Below are 21,424 nucleotides of genomic sequence, written 5' to 3'. Positions count from 1 at the left end.
ATAATTATATAATCTATTATTTAGTAGGAAGCGTTGACACTTCTGTTGAATTTCCAGAAAACTTCAGGTTTTAGAGGGTTATTTTTAAATCGGCCAGAGGTTTTACAGGCACTTTTTCACAGCCGTTTTAGGCCTAAATGGGTTAAATATACCATACCTGGCAATGAGCAATAAATTGTGCAATAAATTGCCCTTCAACATGCAATATATTTATGAACACTGCATAGCATCATATCTGCTTCTGGCAAATTGAATTGATGACTGTGCACCTTACCTCCCTTTCTTGCCTATGTTTACATTATATCGTATATATTTTTCTTTACATTTACTTGCCTATTTATGTTAATGTTTATATTGTATATTCTTATATTCTATATATATTTTATTTATTGTCGCACTGCTTTTTGGAGTCAGCTCTCAAATCTCATTGTACATGTGTATAGTGACAATAAAGGCATTCTATTCTATTCTATTCTATTCTAGATATTCACTTTCAGTTTCTTTGTGTGAAGTGGGGCTGGGCTATATATCGATATATTTCTTATATCGATATATTTTTAAATGTGATATGGAAATAGATCATATCGCATATATATCGATATAGTTTTTAATAAAAAACCTTTGCTGCCCTTACTCGGGTTTGTCATATTTAGTTCTTTTGTAATGTTTGTTATTCTTTTTATATTTATTTCAGAAAGAGATTTGCCTATTTATTTCACAGGTTTTTTTTATTTAAGATATTTTTTTATTCCTGTTGTTATACAGTATTTATGTTCACTTAAATAAACGGTTTCAATAAAACTACTTGTGACATGTCATATTTGACTTTGACTGAACATTTGCTCTCACTTTGCAATAAAAATATCGGGATATATATGTATATCGATATTCAGCCTAAATATATCGGGAAATTAATTTTGGTCCGTATCGCCCAGCTCTAGTGTGGAGTTTGAATGTTCTCCCCGTGTCAGCGTGGATTCTCTCCGGGTCCACAGTCTAAAAACATGCACTCATTGCCCGTAGGAGTGAATGAGAGAGTCCGGATAATCGGTTGGGGATAATGGATCTACCTTTAAGCTGTATTAAGTTTCAGACTTTAAAGTTTAAAGTTTTTAATATTATTGAAATGTTACATTAGATTTAAATTAGCAATGGGTGCATGAAGCCTGTTAGAGCTATTTCATTAGTTTGATTATTATTATTGTTTATTTTGTATTTATTTTTGTGCACACTAGGGGCACTGAGCACCAGACCAAATAGGTATTGGGAATTGATAAAGGTAGCAGGTGGTAAGGACAGGTAATGCACCAGAAGGGACACAGTTTGTTACCAGAGCAAAGAGAGGCAGCATGAAATGTTTGTTTGCTTTTCATTTAAAATTAAATGAACCAAAATGTGAATCCTGTCTGGACAATAGACTTCTTTTTGCCCGAGTACACACTGATCAAAGTGGTTCATCAGTGGCCTTTTGAGCAAGTTTTAAAAGTAAAAGAACGATCTTACAAATAGCCACTACAAAACCTTTTAACCCTCTGGAGTCCATCTATTTATTGAAAATACACGTTTTATTTACAGTAATAACTTTATTTATATATCATATGTAGACAAGCTGAGAAAGCCAGTTGAAAGTTCAATCATAGGAGCTTTCACAGTGTGACATTTATGTTTCTAGACCATTTTTAAAATGGGAATTTTCTTTCTACAATGAAAACTATCACTATTTTTAATTTACATGCAAATAGACTGTTTTGTAGTTTTATTATTTATTATTATTTCTGCTGTTTTTGTGTGTATAAATGGTATAAAAAAAAGGTACATTTCCAAAGACACCTGTGTCTTTTGTTTGCATTTTGGGTTCCTTGCAGCTTTATACTTTATCAATTAAAATAAAATGAAAAATCTGACTGATAGCCAAGTTTGTGTGGAGAAAAAGGAGCCATGCATGTGATGTAAGGACAGACTGAAAGATGCTAAACAGAGACAGAAATTAATGCATAGGAAGTTGACAAATTTGAACGGAAATCTCCTGGACTTCAGAGGTTTAAAGCTCTGTTCCTAAAAAAAGACTTGAAGCTTTAAGACTTCAAATGCAACAGTGACACCTGGTGGTTTGCAGAACACATAGCAGCCCCTTCAACATGGGCTCAATCACTGCAACACCTCACTGATTGTATTGGTTTTAGCCTCAATTGTATGCAATAAAAGTTTTTGGCATCATTAAATCTGTAATAGTTTCGATTTAAAAGACGCTGCAATAAATGTAGATGGCATCCTGAAACATGTTCCTGTAAAATGAATGCATCCTTATCTAAAATATGATGTGAAAAAATGAGGCTCAGTGCTACTGCGGGCTCATGTTTTAACTTCACTGTAGATATTTATGTAGCATTTTATATTAGTTGCAATGTGATGTGACAGGAGAACGATATTTATTAAACCAGCTTATTGAATGTATTTTATGTTATTATCATGTGATCAGAAGGGAATGTTCTCATTTCTCTCACTTATAAGATATGAAATATGAAATATGAAATTTAGTTGTCACAGCAGCTCAAGATACAGACACATAGATTTAAAAGATAGAATAAAGAATATAAAAAATAAGACATATGCAGACATTCTATACACATTTTATACTTACATTTCTGCAATTTGGCATTATTATTAATGTATATTTTTTGTGTTTGTTTACTGAAGATACATCATCATATTTCTCAATTATTCTCCTCTCTTCTAATCCCACTAATGTGCTGAGTTAAGCTGTGAAATTTTAAAACTAAATGAAGTTTTTTCTGAAGCACCTGTGAAGCTTTTGACGTCATCAGTTCGACACAGCGTATTGGAACAGTACACTTCAGAGGAGTGAAACGCAATTTGAAGCTTCGGTATCATTCATCCATTTATAGTTCACATATGAGAGTGCCCTTGTTGTCATAAATGACAGAAATCAAGGACTTTTTCCCATTTGTTTCAGTGCAAATTACGTTTCTTAATGCAAGATAAGTTGCAAGTGAGTAGTAGCCATTTCTTTCAAACACCTGTCTCTATTCTTGGCTATAGCAAGAGTAAATTTCTCGTCCCCTAGGAACCATTTTTAAACTTTAAATATTTTTGTTTCATTTTGATCCAGAAGAGGGGGGAGTGTGACAGACACAGACTCGTTATTGACAATTTCTTACCATCTTAATGCAGCTGTTTTCTTCAAACGTCGAGGCGGTGTCAGTCACCATCTCTTGGGCTAAAATCTCCACCGCCTGGTTCTCCAGGTTGTGTTTCCTGACGAAGGCCTCGCTGGCCAAAACTGCTGCTCCGGCACCGTCTGAAGTCGGGCTGATGAGAGAAGAAAAAGCAGGACAAGCACACATGCTGATGTTAGCACTGAAGCAATTATCATCAATAACTCAGACAGAAATAACTGCTACTTCTTCGTCTCTGTCCTAATAAGAGGCGTGAATCATCAGAGGCCCCACGATACGACTCTATCCCGATACTCCAGTCACGATACGATATTATTGCAATTTTAAGCATTTTGCGATATGATGAGTATTGTGATACAATATATTGCGATTAAACTGTTTAACTGCATTTTATGTCCACAAAATGAAATTCAATCAAGAATTGTTTTGTCAAATAAGAGAAAATTCTCAGTTCTGAACTGGGAACAGAGTCAGTTTTTAAATGCAGTGATTCAAATTATACAATATAAATTCAAATTATGTGATTCAAATTCAGTTTTTTAATGCAATTATTCAAGTTACGCAATTCAAATTCAAATATAAACAATTCAAATTCAGTTTCTGGTGGCACATATTTCAGCCCATACCAGAGAGCCTATTTTCATTGAGATAGCATGACTTCAGAGGTCATGAGTGCTTTGAAAATCACCATGAAACTTAAAAAAAACCCTAACTTTACAGCGTTACCTTCTAGTTTCATATGCTAGTTGTATCTCTAGTATATTCCTAAGAGTGAGCCCGCTAAGGCCTCCAGAAATGCAAAAACTGCGAAAATACTGACGGCTCGTCTGCCGCCGGAACACTAAATATCCATTCTTGGCGGCCATGAATCGATATAATATGGCCATGCAGGAAATATCCTGATACTACTCGAGGAAGGATGATTCATGGATTTTCAAAAGACGGCCCTGACTCTTACCAGCACTGCAGCAGAGTCAGGTAGTCAAACACCTTCCTGGAGTTAATCACCTGCTCCAGACTGTACTCGTCCTGGAACTGGGAATACCTGCATGAACACAGACAAACATATTCACATCCAGAGTTGAATGGAAATAATCTTTAAACCTTCTCACTGTTAACTCTGTCTTACGGGTTGTTGGTAGAGTGCTTGTGGTTTTTCCAGGCGATTTTGGCAAAGTGTTCCGGTTTCGTTCCTGGATTTAAAAATAATGACGTAAAAAAGATGAAATAGTACAATCATCATAACCAAATGCAAAACAAAACACACAATCCCGTCCACATTTTGCATGTGTAAGCTGTAGCGTGTACCGTATTTCTCCATGTGCTCCTTGCCAGCGTTGCCAAACATCTGCGGTGCTGCTGGAGCTGCCACCATCCCACGGCTGTTGATCATCACCTCCATGTGCTTGTCCATGGGATTGATCCTGTCCATGTACTAGAAACAAAATATCTGACTTGTACTTTGTAGAAAAGACGTCTTATTAAAGGTAATTTTAGGGGGCTTTATTGGGCAAAAATTCCATAATATGTCAGCGTAAACTCCACTTCTGCATCTCCTCTTGTCTCTGGTTTCAGACTTTAGAAAATCTAGCCCGTGATTGGAGACTTTGGTGAATCACAGGACTTTCAGGTCCTTTTAGCTGTTCTATTAATGCAGATGCACGTTCTTTAACCCTCTGGGCTCTGAGCCTTTTTTGGCCGTTTTTGAATACTTTTTTTGTACCATATAAAAAATGTTAACTATACCCATATTTGGTATCCATTTTTTCTTCACCTATATGATCTGACAATTATTTTCTCACTTTAACCTTCTTTATCAACATATTGAGCCCAAAAATGATTAAATCAGAGTTGAAAAATTATACTATTTACTACAATAAAAACCTCAAATATGCTCAATGAACTGTTTTGGAACTTGAAAATGTAAACATAGGATACAAATATGAACATATAAAAAGGTAAAAAATTTAAATATAATTAAACTATATACAAAAAAAGTCCCATAAAAACATGTATATTTATAGGTGTTTTTTCCATGTTAGCTGCAACTCTTCAAAACAAATTATGTGTGAAATTACACAGAGAGCTGCACCAACGCTCAAATATTTCTGTACTATCAAATTAAAACTACAATATCTTTGGTTTTACATGAGCTAGGAATGTCAAACAAAAACTGGGAGAAAGTTTCAAGTCTGTACTTTGGAGTCTCCATGTGTGTTTTTTTGTTAAACGTCACATGATCTGATCAGGATGCCACCATCATAGACCCCAGAGGGTTAATATGGTGAAAGTCTGGTTCAATGGCAGAAACACCTGCAGAAAAAGTTGCTATCCAGCATTGACAACAACTGGCTACACTGCAGACAAACTGCTCAACTTTCTGTTTTAGAGCTTGTATTTTTTCTGCTCCCCTGTAATATAATTTCAATCAATAGTAATAAGCAGTTAATGAAAAAACTGCTAAAAGACAGCAGAGGTTCATTATTTCTTTGTCTCTTGTGTGAAGCCACACTAAGCTGTTGTTTTTAAATGTTGATCAATGAGCGGTATCCCTCTGAGTCCAGGTGTGGAGCTCATATTCTTTCTTTTCAGCGAGAACAACCACGCTGTTAGCGAGAACAGCAGGGGGTGGACATCATAATGACAACACCTGTTATTGTGTTATATTGTTTAACAACCCACAGCATGAAGTGTTGTACCTTTGCTGACAAAGAGCCCCTCTCCATCTTCTCAAACCCGAGGGCCAGCACACAGTCAGCGAGACCTGCAGAAACCACATGAGAAATGTTAAAAGAGTGGATTTTAACCCATTGAGGCCTAAAACGCCTGGAAAAACATGCCTGAAAAACCTATGGGCGATTTTGAAAGAACCCCCTAAAACCTGAAGTTTTTCTGGAAATTCAACAGAAGATTTTTCAGCCTCTGTAGCAGATAGAAATGAAATTCAAAAAGTATTTGAGAGCTTATACCCGTGGCTTTCATGAGAAGTTGTTTATTTGTCCAAACCTCCAATAAAGTTTTTTTAAAAATCAACAAACTCAGCAAATGTTACATTTGACTGAAAAAAAAATGCTATGCATAATACTAATACATGCCCATTAGCAAGATGCAAACATGATATGACCACTGGAAGAAGGGTTCAAAGTCTGGATCAGCAATTAAATGATCGGTGCTGTTTTCATCAGATCTCTTCCGTCACTTACTTCTGAGCTCCTCCGCTATAGTCGTCCTCCTCCATGATTTATAAGTTCTGGAAAAGTCCGATGTTGCATTGCGACACTCCCGCATGTATTCTGATCATGTTCTGATGCATTTCATTGGCCAAGAGACCAAAAATAGGTGGAAAAAAATACAAATACTACAAAATGACATATCCGCTGTCCCGGCCTTAATGGTAGAGTGACGCAACAGCGCTCCCGGCTTTAATGGTAGAAATGTGGTAATGCTTTCCCGGCGTCAATGGGTTAAAGCTTCAATTAACCTTCTAAACCCCGAGCAGTTTCACATTTATTCACTGCGGCCTTATATTTTACTGCAGTATACAGTCAAGGAAAAAATTATTAGACCACCATCATTTGAATATGTGGAACCCAAACTTTGGACCTCTCTGCCTCTCCCCCTACGGTCTGCTATTTCTGTGGACTCTCTTAAAAATCACCTTAAGACCACATATCCTTTTAGTTATGTTGGTTTTAAAAAAGCTGACTCTTCAGAATGAAACAGATAATTTGGGGTAATTTATCACTTTCACTCACCTCCCTGAATGAGCTGGCGGGCCATGAAGAGCGCCGTGGAGCCTGTGGAGCAGTTGTTGTTGACGTTGAAGATGGGGATCCCGGTCAGGCCCAGGCTGTGGTAGATGGCCCTCTGCCCACATGTGGAGTCCCCTGAGGGAATAAGGTAGGGGAGAAGATTTCAATCCTTATTTATTTATTATTTTTACTCAGGTAATTACAATATGAGAGACCCAAACATAAAAGACAGTTGTTACTATTAGCCTGGCTAGTATACCAGCCATTCATTTCTCTGTAGAGGAGGTGTGGTTTACGATCCTCCAGAGCCGTTTATTGGGCGCTACGAATGTCTATCAAAAGCGTCTGTAGGTAGCTCTTAGCCAATCAGATCAGTTATACCAGATGACGTATGTAGAGCTCAGAAATTGATGTTTATATAGCCAGACTAGCCCATCTCTACTTTGAGACTAAAATGCTCAGTTGTGCTTCTGCAACGTTTTTCTGCAGCATGTTCTGGCTCTGGCTGCTCTGTAGTTTCAGCTCACAGTCTACCGGCAGTGTTGGTGTGTGTGTGTGTGTGAGAGAGAGAGAGTGTTGCTTGCTGCTTTGCTTCTCCAGTTCTCGCTTTCTGCAAGATTATTTATTTTTAAGCCTTTTTACGGCTTATTCCCCCTCATGTCATTCAGCCACACACATCCACTGATTTTATGGTCACTTGACGAGCTGCTGGGGGTCTCTGGGCGGCTCCGCTGTCCCCCGGCTCGTAGCCAGATCACCGTGGTTACAGCAGTGAGCGGTTGTGGGGCAAATTGATAGATTAGGCTTTTGCCAAATCCTGTCGGAAGCAAGACTAAAACATCCTTTTTGGTGGTGAAACAAGAGTGTAAAGTCAAACGTTGTTCTTTTAAAATAAACTTTGACTCTAAACTATCTAGAACACTGTCTACAGATAGATCCAAAGAGAGCTTCGCGTCTGCTGCAGCCATGTTGGATCCGTAAGAAAACTACAAAACTACAAGCTTCCGTCTGTCCACTAGTACGCATCATTGTCTTGCCGTCCCTCCCCGTTCTGTGATTGGATCCCGGCCATAGACACCAGACCCTTTCGCAGTTCAAAATGAAATCGAGCGTGCAAGGCAGTATGGGTACATCCAGGCTAATTCACTATTTCAGTGGACAACATGCACAAAACAAACCATTTATACATAGACAGGGGTCTTAACAACAACTCTTACCATAGACGTATCCTACACAGGCTTGTTCAATGGCAGAATATGGGACTCCTGCATCTGCCAGAGCCTTCTGACCTAAAACAAGACGTAGATATACAGTAATAAAACACTTTGTTGCATATTATGTAACAAGATCCATTTCACAGACATTCAGATATGATATCTCTTTTTTTAATGACTGAACAAAGTTCTTGTCTGTAAAGATGAGCACCTGCTTCTTTGGCCATATCAGGGTAATCATAGTCGCCTCGAGCTCCGGGCTTGTCGAACTGCAGCAAAATACAGACAAGTGTTAATAAACAGAAACATTCAGATTTTCTTGTTCTAATGTTCAGGATAATATTCACCTTCACAGTCACCATAACCATTTTATTAGATGAAACTTAAGTGACAGAGTCAGAGACTTGCAAATAGAGACATGAGGATTAGTCAACCGAAAGAAAAACTATAGGCAATAATCTTAATGGTCAAATAATTGTTCAAATTGGATTATTTTTTAAATGCGTGTCTCAAAATTAAAGGATTCACTGCTATTATTTGTTGTACATCATTGTAAACTGCATCATTTTTCTTTTTTGACATTTTGATTGTTAATTGATAAAGGCATTTATCTGTGACTAAAATAATCTTTAGTTGTAGCCCTACTTGCAAAGGCAAGGCAAATGCCTGTGTGTGTGTGTCTCACAAAAGTGAGTACACTCCTCACATTTCTGCAAATATTTTATTATATATTTTCATGGGACCAGGCTGAAGAAATAACACTTTTGTACAGCATGTATTACAGTGTAATGTATTGTCCCCTGAACATAACACACAGCCATTAATGTCTAAACTGCTGGCAACAAAAGTGAGTACACCCCTCACAGTGAGAAGGTCTCAGGTGTGAGTGGGGAGCAGGTGTGTTAAATTTGGTGTCATCTCTCTCACACTGGTCATGTTTCTGACTCCTTCAAAATAAAGTGTTAACATATCTTGCTTGAGTTACAAAGGCATGTTCAAAAAATTGCCTAAGTCATTTATTTCTCTTAAGTTACATAATTTACACACAGTGTTATTACTATACCAATAGCCATCCTTTGTTACATCCTTTTTGAGTGAAATGATCAATAAATGTCATATGTTACACTTTTGGGTTTTTCTGTGTTTCCTGCAAAACTTGAAAAAATGAGTTGGCCGATTATTTTAACAGGGTGACGACTTGCAACTTGCTTGTGAAAACAAGAGACTTGACCTGAGACTCGTTCTGACAGACCTTAGACTAGGTAAACAGCCCTGCAGCTTCAGATCATTATTTTAAGCCAACTGGAGTGATGGTGACCCTTAGCACAGACTGTCACTGTGTTGACCATGAACTATGGACTCAAAATGAGGGCATGAGACATTGAGCCAAGCAGCAGCAGGGATCACAGACTAAAAGCCACAAAACTATAAACTATAAAAAATAAATAAACTGAAACAATGCTAACTTGTTTTGGCTAACTTAGCTAGCTAATGTTAAGTAACAGTTGTGACACACGTTATGGAGAGTTGTTGACACAATATTTGTCAGTTAACAATCCACCACACTGAGATCAGTTGGTTTATTGCAACAAAACAGAGGTTTTTAAGAGGAATATGTTGAATCTGGAGTTAGCCAGCTATGCTAGCTTATTGCATAAGGTTGCTCCAGGTCTTCCTGTGAACTGAGGCAATATAAATGTATATAAATGTAAATAACATTACCTTTGTCATGCCCACTCCGATGACAAACACCCTGTTCCTCTTTTGAGATGCCATGGTTCTTGTCTTCAGCAGCTGAGACACAGAGGGACAGAGACAGAGACAGACAGGTCTGCGAGCAGCAAACTGCATCAGACTGACAGATCCACTGGACTCTGCACGGCAAAGATCGTCTATGAGGCAGCAGATCGTCTATAAAGCAGCAGAGGAGTCACTCGGTGGAAAAAGAGGAAGACAACATATTGTGGGCATGCTGGAATGTATGGAAGCCCATTTCCGCCAGTTATAAAAATAAAAATGAAAACTTGGCTTTGTTTGATTTTTTTTTGTTGCCCATATTAATTCGAAATTATGAGACACAAAGTCATAATTATGACTTTTTAAAAAGTCTAATAATTGTGACTTTTTATCTCATGATTATGACTTTTTATCTCACAATGACTTTTAATATCATCATTTTTTTTTATTTCATAATCGTGACTTTTTATCTCATAATTATGACTTTCTTAATCTTATAATTATGACCTTTTTTAATCTCATAATTATATTATGTTATATTAATTGATTATATATTTTTTATCTGAATTTTGAAATTTTATCTCATAATTGACTTCTTTAATATCATACATTTTTTTATTTCATAATCGTGACTTTTTATCTCATAATTATGACTTTCTTAATCTTATATTTATGACCTTTTTTAATCTCATAATTATATTATGTTATATTAATTGATTATATATTTTTTATCTGAATTTTGAAATTTTATCTCATAATTGTATTTTTTAAATCTAGTAATTATGACTTTATATCTAATGATTTCAACATTTTTATCTCAGAATTTTGACTTTTTTTTACCTCATAATTTTTACTTTTTATCTCATAATTATGACTTTTTATCTCATAAAATCGACATTTTACCTCATAATTATAGCTTTTTATGTCATAATTTTGACATTTTATCTCGTAATAATGACTTTTTAAAAATCTAATTATGACTTTTTATCTCATAATTTTGACTTTTTATCTCATAATTATGACTTTTAAAATGGTAAAAAAAAAAATCTCAACAAAGCCAAGTTTCCATTTTTATTTTTATAACTGGCAGACATGGGCTAGCAAATGACTTTATCTGTCAAACCACCTTACTACAAGCTGAACCAGAGTAAAATCACTTTCCCTCTAATGATTTACTATCCAGTATACATATTATGCTCCAAGGCTGCTCAAACATAAAAAGCTTAGTTATTATAGAATATGTATTACTATTGCAAATGTACTGTACTGTATTACTAAGACACTTAGCTGCTTGTCCAAGGGTTTCCTGAAATGCAGAGTGATTTTTTTGTCGTCTTCATTTTTTTTAAAAGGCCTACTGTGACACATTCACGGTACCTTGAAATGCTGATAGAGTGAGAGCTCTTTTGTTTCTTCTCAATGCTTATCTCTTTATAAGGCACTCATGGAAATTGAAAATATCAACCCTCAAGTGTTATTGGAGGATATTATGAGACTTTTTGCAAAATGTTTCATTTTTATATTGCAAATCAAGGTCAATTGAGTCATAATTATTATAGTCTCTTTCCCACAGCAACCCTAAATAGACAATAACACATCATTTGCATCCATCACGTTATCTTTTACCTTTAAACTATTTATTACTATTTATTTATCTTTTTAGACTACTTATTACATATGCGTAATGTCTGAATGTCTTTTTTTAAGCACCTTATATATGAGAAGCACACGTAAATTTAGTTGTATACTTTTTTTAATACAATGACAATAAAGGAAAGCTTGAATCTTGTGTGATTTACTGACTTGTCAGTGATGTAGAAATCCATGTGGTTCTATGAGCTCACGGAGAGCGAGGAGACCTGTTGTAGATGTCCGCTCAAGTGAAAAAACATGGTTATTTGCCTGATAAAGGGTTAACAGTCATCTACAGTTATTTGCAATCAGCTCATGTTGCTCCTCATTTGTCTCGCTTCATTGTAATGTGACACTCACTCAAATAGGCAAAGAAAGAGGTTCACTCAACATCGTCACCTTTCAACTTTATTGAAGCAGTGAAAAAAGCCTTGAACATGTTGATTAATCCGAGACCTGTATGGAGAACCTGTGTGCATTCATCCACGCCTGTTAATGTCCATCAACCGAACCTCTCCAGCTCCTGAACACCTGAAGCCTGAAGATGTTTAGTGTTCATTCACCCAACGACACGATGACATCAGCACTTGATGAACTGGTGTGTGACTTCATATATTCCCACCGACTCTTTGACTTTCTCATCATAGTCTGTCCAGTCCTGAAATTTACAAAACAAGCCTTTTGTTAAGTTGCACAGATAAAGAGAAGCGGTAATATTCTGTAAAGTCATTTCTGGAACAATTAGGATATGTATAAAAATCAGGGGTGCACCGATTTCCTTAATTTTGCGGGATCAGCGATCGGCAGATTCTTTTACACTTCTTATTCTTTTAAATATTTGAGTGTCGATGCTGCGAAAGAATTAACTTAACTCAAATTAATCTTGGTGTTTGACTCAATATTTTGGGTAAAAATGACTTTTTGCACAAATCTTTGTTGTATTGAAAAGGAAAAATGTTGGGTTTTACAGTGTGGTTAAAGAGCAGATTTCAGAGCCCTCTGCACAGTAACAAATTATTCTGTAGTCATTTCATTTTACTTTATATATTTGATAAAAATGTAAAATGTAATGTAAATATAAATACGTCCTTGATTTTGAGGCAGTTGTTTAAGTAACTTTAATATAAAAATGTTTGAGATAGAATCTACTGATTTTGATCACATTAAATATAATCTTTATGTGTATGTAATTATAAATCAAGAGAGTTTTGAATGAATCCAACACAATAGAATTAGTCCGTTTTTAATTGACAGGCACTTCCTGTTAAGTTGTTATTATCTGAACTTGTAACGTAGTTAGATTTAATAAATAATATTGCGTGCAATCTGTTGCCTCAATTTTATTGAGTAGCTATTGCTTATCATTTTTTACAGTGTACGTCAAACCGATCGTATCTAGCGATCTTATCTACCTCTGCAAAGGTCTGAAAGTACGCATACTTCTGCATGACTGTGTTGTTGTAGTGTAAATCCGTTGAAAATATATATATAAGAAATTAATGCATGATTGCGTGACGTGGCACAAGGTAGGATTTCAGTTTTTATGGGAAAGGAAAAACTCATTAGACAAATCAGCCTAGCATATCTGAAGCGGATGCTCTGGTTGATACAATAACATCAGAAAAGGAATCTGACCTCCCAAGTGTGCTCTTATATCAAAAGTGGAACATAACAGGAAATTACAGGACATTGAACTTTAGTTACACAGAAATAATGACGCATGAACCTGCAAAATAAAAAGAGAAACACAGGGTGTTGTCTCTTTCAGTGTTGTTCTGACTTTTGGATTTGTTTGTCACCTTTGGCATCTGTATCCGTTTTCGATACCTACAAATAAATCCCGCACAAGGCTGCTATTCGAATATACCTGGTCGTCAAGTGTTTTTCTTTAAAGATTTTCTACAACATTGTATGTATGTTGTACTATAACGAAACCAAAAACTCAGAACACTTTATTTATGGTTGCAGTTCTTTTCGTAGTTTGTCCTGTAAATTGTTGCTATTTACTTTAAGTTCAATATATATATATATATATATATATATATATATATATATATATATATATGATTTGATTATTTGTTAAAGAAAAATACTGCTGTGTTTTTGTTTTTCAATAAAATAAGATTCAAACATTGAAGGTGTATGCTGTGAGTTATAAAAAAATGGGAATCGGCAGGTCAGGCTTTTTAAAAAATCGGTGATCGGCCAGAAAATTGCAAACGGTGCACCCCTAATAAAAATGACTGAATCAGAAGTGTAAATAAATAAAATAGTAATAATTTTATATATACAGCACCTCTTAAAAACAGCAGCTTACAAAGTGCTTCAACAAAGAGCAGTTTATTACACAGAGAATGATGCCATAAGACTAAAAACAATTCTTACATTAAAAGAAAAACAATATGCTCAGATACACAGAATTAAATGGTAAAAAGGAGAAAAAAGTAAAAGGTGAAGAAGAAAAAAAGAGTAGTGAAATAGAAAGCATTACATAAAAGCTAGTCTATAAAAGTGGGTTTTAAAGAAGTGATTTAAAAAAGAACTTAATATTTAACTACTGGAATTCAAAGTCAAAGATTATCTAAAAAGCTTATATATTTGCAATGAACCAAACAATAACTGGCATACTTTTAAGGAAGAGTTGTTCCCATCACTTACTTTTTCTAATAGGTTGATTTCAGGAAACTGTGTTCCAGATTCTGCTCCTTGTCCAGTGAAACCAGCCTGGAATGGGTTTAAAAAGGCAAAATGAGAAAAATCACATGATAAGATATTTTCAAGCTTTTCCAGCATCTTACAGCTGTGGTAAATTACATATTTCTTTAAATACATACATACTGAAAATTATTATTTTACGTTTTCATTCCAGGTTCTCCAACTAATTATATTTCTATTCTATTTTGTTAAAGAAATGCAGATAGAATTTTAAACATTTTATCCAAAATTCAAGCACTTGTCAAACCTTGAAAACACAACATTAAAATTCAAGATATCAGCTGTAGAGGCGACTGCTTTCTCTCAAATATAACAGAACTAGATGGCACTCGGCTTTTGGTGCTCAAAGTGCAAAGGAAATTATATTTACATTATATTAAATTACAAATAAACTCAACAGTGATGCAGCTCTCCTGAAATCATTACATTACATGTCATTTAGCTGACACTTTTGTCCAAATCGACTTACAATAAGTGCATTCAACCTGAAGGTGCTAGCCTCAGACCACAGGAATCAAGTAAGTACAGAACTTTAAGAGCCATCTGTAATCACTACAGGAGTGTTTTATGTTGAAGAAGAGCATTTATATATTTATATATATATATACAATTTAGGACCACATATGAAAGTGGCCTGGATCCTATTTGGAAAAAATCCGATTTGCGCTGTTCAGACTATCGGATCGGATCTGAGTCAGATATGACCAAAAAATATATTGTGTGCCTGCAGTCTGAACGTAGCTTTATATCTATTCCAAGAGTCTCACCTGAGGTTGGAAGTCAATGGGCTCCAGACCTCGACACTCAAACTGCACCATCGTCTTAAATGTTTCGCTGTCCTCTGCCTTCAACCCAGCAAACACACAGCACCACACAGAGAGAGACAAATATTGTTAACGGCTGGAAATAAAGCAGCAATCTGTCAAAATATGAGACTTTGTCCAGGTGTTAAAAGCAAGGTTCATACACTTTTTGAGTGGTCAAATTCAAGCACTTTTCAAGGACTTTCAAGGTCCATTTTCAAGCTTTTCCAGGACCTTACAACGGTTATAAGTTGCATGTTTTAGATGAGTACTTATATGTTAAAAGGGGTCATTTCACTCAACCATACCAACAGCGATGGTTTTACACTTTTAACAACCAAAAGTACAGTTTGTTAATATTCAATTTATGATTTTTTTCATTTTTTCAGTGATTATCTATAGTCTATAGATGATTATAGTCAGATTGCAAGAGAAACACAGTAAGAATTTCAAGCATTTACAAGCATTTTATCCAAAATCCAAGCACTTTTTAATGCTTGAAAATAAAAAATGTAAATTCAAGCATTTTCAAGGATTTCAAGCACCCGTACCAACCCTGTGTCCAGGTGTTAAAAGGGATTTTTAAAGTATTTTCAGAACTAAAGAGACACAATAATGACAAACAAAACTTCCAGGGGAAAAAAAAATTTCACAATATTTTCAAGTTTGTCATAGGTTTGTTTCCCTTGCTGTAAGCATTCTGTTCATACTGGCCATTAAAAGATCCCCTCCTAGAGTGCTTTCTATCCTTCAGTTTGATCATTTTCCACTTAACCCTTGTGTAATGTTCATATTGTTGTTACTCAGCCAGCGTTTGTGGGTCTGATGGAGCCGTTGCATTTTGTGGCTTTTAATGCCTCACAATCAAACACTTTTATGTTAAAATACTGAACAGATGATGCACAACACAAGCTGAACACATGAACACAGAGTAAACATATCAGTCAAGACAACACATCAGCCCCATTGAACACATGGTGCCCACACAAGGTTGCAACATTGTTTGTCAACACTGTCTGCTCTCATTTTCTCGCACATTTGACCCTCTGATGTTCTGTGTACCTACACTCTGTCCTCCTCCTGTCTAGGCCTGCTGTGTGTGTGTGTGTGTGTGTGTGTGTGTGACACAGACATACACATACACACAGACGTGTGTTTTTTACATACACAAATACTCTCTTTTTCTTATTTTTATATATAGGCTACATACTGTATGTATATTCTGAGTATAGGTATGTTTGTTTTGTTTTTTTCCTCTCTCCTATTTATTTCAGTGGATTATGTGTCCACTTTTACCAGATGATATACAGGTATACTGTACATGTTGCTTTTTGTGTTTTTATTTTTTATTTTCCAAAGAATCAAAGTATCATTGTTCTCATAACTGATGGCTCCAAGTTCAGGGTCGGGGGGAGGGAGGGAAGTTGTTTAAAGACTTGAAAGATGTAACAGAATATTTTTGTACAAATTTTAAAGTAAAAAAAAATCAATAAAGATATGTGTTAAAAAAAAATCCAGTGAAGTACAAGCATAAAGTTACATAAAGTGGAAATACTCAAGTAAAGTAGAAGTACCTCAATTTTTTTTCACGATTATCCTTAGTACCCTTGTTTACTTGTATGTCTTGTATGTAAATGAGTTTCAAAAAAAGAAAAAAAAAAGTACCTCAAAATTTTAGTACAGTACTTTAGTAATGTTACATGTCACCACTGTATGTGACAATGTGCTAAATTTGCCAAACTGTACGATGACAAAGATAATTGTTGTCCTTACCACGAGGGTTACATACTGCCACTTATCTGTGTGTGTGTGTGTGCGTGTGTGTGTGTGTGCGTGTGTGTGTGTGTGTGTGGAACACAGAACATCAATTTCCACTCTTCCATTAGCCCCGGGTCCAGTGGACCCGGACATCTTATATGTAATAGAAATGTGTAGGGGGGGTGTATGGTGTGTGGTCATTAAATATGTATTCTGATATATGTTCTTCACAGAAAATGAGCAAAAGTCAGTGAGTCTCAGTTTGAAAAATGTATTAATTGTATCATTTTTCTTTTAATAAAAAATTAAAACGGGTCCCACAGACCCAAACACCACACAAGGGTGAAAACACCCCATAACTACCACGATTCTGCTATTGCTTAGTGCATTTAAATTATAAGTGTCTGTCTGAAAGGTGGTACTGCAAATTAAAAAGATGAGTGAAAGAAGAAATTCAGGTTGCAAATACACTGTATGTTGGGAGAAGCAGTGTGCAATCCAGTTGAACTGGAGATTATACAAATCATTCTCTGCTGTGGACTGTCTTGTTACATCAGGGATGGGCAACTTAAATGCTGCAGGGGGCCACAATTTTTAATCAACACTACCACAGGGCCACATATAGGACTGTGCACTGAACCAGATATGATGAAACTGCAATTTTAAATATGTTTACAGTGCAGTAACTTAACATATTTCATGCTCAAATGCACATACACTGCAAAAAAGGTGTCTAAAAACAAGATAAAAACACTAAATCTGAGGGAAATGATCTTGCTGCATGGACAGATAATTTCACATGACCAGATTTCTTAAATTAAGATCATTAAAAAACTAGAAATAAGCATTGTTGAACACTTAAAATAAGAAATTAACTCTTAAAACAAGATAAATTATGTAACACTTCTAAATCTAAGTTTGTTTTATCTTAAGAACCAAATAATTTGCAGTGTATAACAGTGTAAATAGGAATACAAAAGGTTTGAAGCAAATAAAAAATAACCACTTACTGTGATTTCTTTTTTTTCAGTGCAAGAACAGCAGACCAACATTAATTGCAAGAAGTAATTTTGTGCATTTTTACACTGCACTTTTAAGATTTCATGCTCAAATGCATGTAGTTGTACTGAGGGCCACTTCAAGTGAGGGTGAGGGCCGTATGCGGCCCCCGGGCCTCCAGTTGCCCATCCCTGTGCTACATAAAACAGAGTGGTGGTGATGTGTCTTTTTCTAGGTAGAAGTATGAGATGTTTGCTTACGTTATAAGGTTTGATTGTGTCTGCCAGGATATCTGTAAGGAAACAGTTTACATGTTACTTTTTTACAAAAAGAAAAAGACAAATTGAGTCACGTTCACTCTTACCGATTGAATTTTCCCTGGAACAAAGTTTACACTTCTGCACCATACTAGCGCTGCCTCTTCCTCCTTTTAGTGGCACACTTTCCTGTTGAATCATCAAAAACACAGTTAGATACTGTATGTGACCAGTGGTGGAGAAAGTCTTTAGATCCCTTACTCAAGTAAAAGTACTACCACCACACTGTGAAATTACTCCGCTACAAGTAAAAGTCCTGCATTCAAAACTTAATGAAGTAAAAGTACAAAAGTATCAGCATCAAAATGTACTGAAAGTATCAAAAGTAAAAGTACTCGTTATGCAGAATGGACCAACTCAGATTGTTTTATATATGTATTAAATGTATGTATTATTATATGTATGTATTAAACCTCTGAAGTCCAGGAGATTTTGGTTGAAGTTTGTCAACTTCCTATGCATTAATTTATGTCTCTGTTTATCTTTGAGTCCGTCCTTACATCACATGCATGGCTCCTTTTTCTCCACACAAACTTGGCTATCAGTCAGATTTTTCATTTTATTTTAATTAACAAACTATAAAGCTGCCAGGAACCCAAAATCCAAGCAAAAGACACAGGTTTCTATGGAAATGTACCATTTTAATTTTTTTTTACCATTTATACACACAAAAACATCAGAAAAAATAATAAATAATAAAACTACAAAACAGTCTATTTGCATGTTAATTAAAATAGTAATAGTTTTCATTGTAGAAAGAAGAGTTACATGTCACCACTGTATGTGACAATGTGCTAAATTTGCCAAACTGTACGATCACAAAGATAATTGTTGTCCTTACCACGAGGGTTACATACTGCCACTTATCTGGGATCTCTCCACAGTTTCCACATTTAAGCTGCATGGAGGGGAAAGAAACAGAACAGAACTGTCAACATGATAGTGTGTCAGTATAATTACAGTTTTTCTCAGTCGCTTTGGTACTTGTCATGTCATGTTTCTGACAGGCTTTTGACTCTTATGTAGACGCCTTCAAAATAAAGTGTTACCATATCTTGCTTAAGTCACAAAGGCATGTTCAAAAAAATTGCCTAAGTCATTTATTTCTCTTAAGTTACATAATTTACACACAGTGTTATTACCATGCCAATAGCCATCCTTTGTTACATCCTTTTTGAGTGAAATGATCAATAAATGTCATATGTTACACTTTTGGTGAAGTTTTTTGTGTTTCCTGCAAAACTTGAAAAAATGAGTTAGGCGATTATTTTAACAGGGTGACGACTTGTAATTTGTTGGAAGGAATGAGAAACTGCTACTATGATGAGCACAAATGACTAAATGTTGTGGAGGTTGAACTAACTGTTGTGCAAATGTTAATATAGATGTGAGAAATGCACTAAAGTGACTGAGAAACACTGTAACATTTGTACATGTAAACCCTAATTTAGTTGTCAGGTAGGAGGTAATGTCAGTACGTTTCCTCAGAAAACTTGCATGACAAAATAATCGAACACAGAGCGTAAAATAAGATAACAGACTATTATTTATCAATGAATTAGCATGTTAGCTTGACAGCCATGCTACCTTCAGAAACCAGCGGAAGTCCTCCCCCAGTGGCCTCACATTGGTGACATTCTCCAAAGTGGCTTTGAACTGGAGCCCAAATTTCTGTCATGCAAAAGGAGAGATTAAACCTCACCAAAAACCATCTTAATGTCAGTGTTTACATCAGAAACATGCTGCAGCGACACATACCACCATCTTGAAGCTTCCACATTGACAACATTCCCCGCTGCCTTCAGGTACTCCTCGTAAATTCTGCCTCTCAGTCATAAAATGACTCGTTTTCTTACTATGGTGAGGTAAGCTACATGGCAAAGTAGTACCTGTAATACTTATATTAATAAAGTTGTCATTTAATACTGCGTTCAGAGTATGTATGGTTCGGTTTACATATTTGCAAGTAGATGAGTAGGTGTGTATATTTATGTGTGTATATGGGTCAGTGAGAAATAAGGGTTGGCAAGATGTCAAATGGTGTAACCACAAAAAATATATAAATATTAAATACTTCATCCACTTACATTGTACTTAAGTGGACTTATAATACATATAATGACTTAATTAAAAAAAATTAATTATTAAATATGAAATATTTCTACATTTACACATTTCGTCAATATTGCGTAGAACATATTCTAAATACAGCCTTTTTTTCAAAAGTTTTGACAAATTATGTAAAAATTTGTTATATACCATAATGTTGCAATGTAAACGTAGATTGTATTTTTTCTCATTTTAGTTCACATTTATTTATATACATATATATATATATACACATACATATTATACATTATATATAATGTATATGTATGTATGTATATATATATGTGTGTGTGTATATATATATATAAATTGAGTTATATCTATATATATTTAGTTATATATATATATAGTATTTAGTATTTATAGTATATTTAGTTATATATATATATATATATGTATATATATAGTTATATATATATATATATATAACTCAATTTAGAGCGTCGACTATTTTTCACTAGTAACTTTTAGTATTCACTGTCACACGCATGTAAGTGTTGACATATCCGTCCGCACTTGAAGGGAGCACAACTCCAGCTGTCGGTTGCGCCCTCTAGTGGACTCAATAAAAACAAACTGACTGACCTACTTATTTGTGCCCAATGCAAGGTTATTATAGTGAATCCGCCTTTGTTCGCATATACACTCGTTTTAGTCACTCATGTATACAAATCGCATCAAAATATGTCGTTAACACACAAAAAACACTCTTCAGAAAGGTAAACTCGGCTGCATCAGTTTATTAAACCATTAAAGTCTCATTCTTTCATACATCATCCAACAAACCAAGACAGTTTCACAGCCTACAGTACAATTCTCATGGTACAAATCAGTCACTCAATTGCAATATACACAACAAATACAGCACGTGGAATACAAAAATTGATTCAACATATTTTTATTGTAAGTTAAAGAATGGAAACTGGCTTCTATAGTGGATACTTACTGTACATTGTTAACCTGAGGCAGCTTTGCGGAGGCATTGTGGTGGGTCTTGGTGGTTAATGGCCACACACCTGGGGAAACTAATATTGCTGTGGCATTGAACACCCTTATTACACCCTTTTCTGGCAATTCAATTCAAAAAACGGTATTACCAACCTGAGTATACATATTATAACCTTTGTCTCATTAACAGAGCTGATTCCGTCATGGGAATACTTGCAAAACCATCTTAACGGTTATCAGTAA

The 21,424-nt window shown here is 35.3% G+C and overlaps 2 protein-coding genes across 2 annotated transcripts in view; both read right to left on the bottom strand.

Moving 5' to 3' along the window:
* The window catches only part of scp2a (sterol carrier protein 2a), a 48,226-nt gene extending 38,184 nt beyond the window's left edge, over nt 1-10,042 (bottom strand). The window contains exons 1-9 of the mRNA XM_059344308.1: nt 9,886-10,042; nt 8,375-8,432; nt 8,167-8,238; nt 6,953-7,084; nt 5,897-5,961; nt 4,506-4,632; nt 4,327-4,390; nt 4,156-4,242; nt 3,180-3,330 (exon numbers count right to left, since the gene is read on the bottom strand). Coding sequence (XP_059200291.1) covers nt 3,180-3,330; nt 4,156-4,242; nt 4,327-4,390; nt 4,506-4,632; nt 5,897-5,961; nt 6,953-7,084; nt 8,167-8,238; nt 8,375-8,432; nt 9,886-10,014 — 885 coding nt within the window. The 5' untranslated portion in view covers nt 10,015-10,042. The remainder of the gene's footprint in view (nt 1-3,179; nt 3,331-4,155; nt 4,243-4,326; nt 4,391-4,505; nt 4,633-5,896; nt 5,962-6,952; nt 7,085-8,166; nt 8,239-8,374; nt 8,433-9,885) is intronic.
* A 1,884-nt stretch (nt 10,043-11,926) lies between these two features.
* Nucleotides 11,927-19,960, bottom strand: czib (CXXC motif containing zinc binding protein). The gene is made up of 8 exons (XM_059344438.1): nt 19,883-19,960; nt 19,712-19,795; nt 18,966-19,022; nt 18,172-18,253; nt 18,068-18,099; nt 15,015-15,092; nt 14,191-14,256; nt 11,927-12,190 (listed from the first exon to the last, which is right to left on the bottom strand). Exons 1-8 carry the CDS (start codon nt 19,958-19,960, stop codon nt 12,113-12,115), a joined length of 555 nt encoding a protein of 184 aa, XP_059200421.1. The 3' UTR covers nt 11,927-12,112.
* Between the last annotated feature and the right edge of the window lie 1,464 nt (nt 19,961-21,424).

Source organism: Centropristis striata, chromosome 11 (genome assembly GCF_030273125.1).
Source record: "Centropristis striata isolate RG_2023a ecotype Rhode Island chromosome 11, C.striata_1.0, whole genome shotgun sequence".
In the NCBI taxonomy this organism is placed as follows: Eukaryota; Metazoa; Chordata; class Actinopteri; order Perciformes; family Serranidae; genus Centropristis; species Centropristis striata.
Note: the sequence above shows the minus strand (reverse complement) of the source record. Positions and strands in the feature narration are given on the sequence as shown.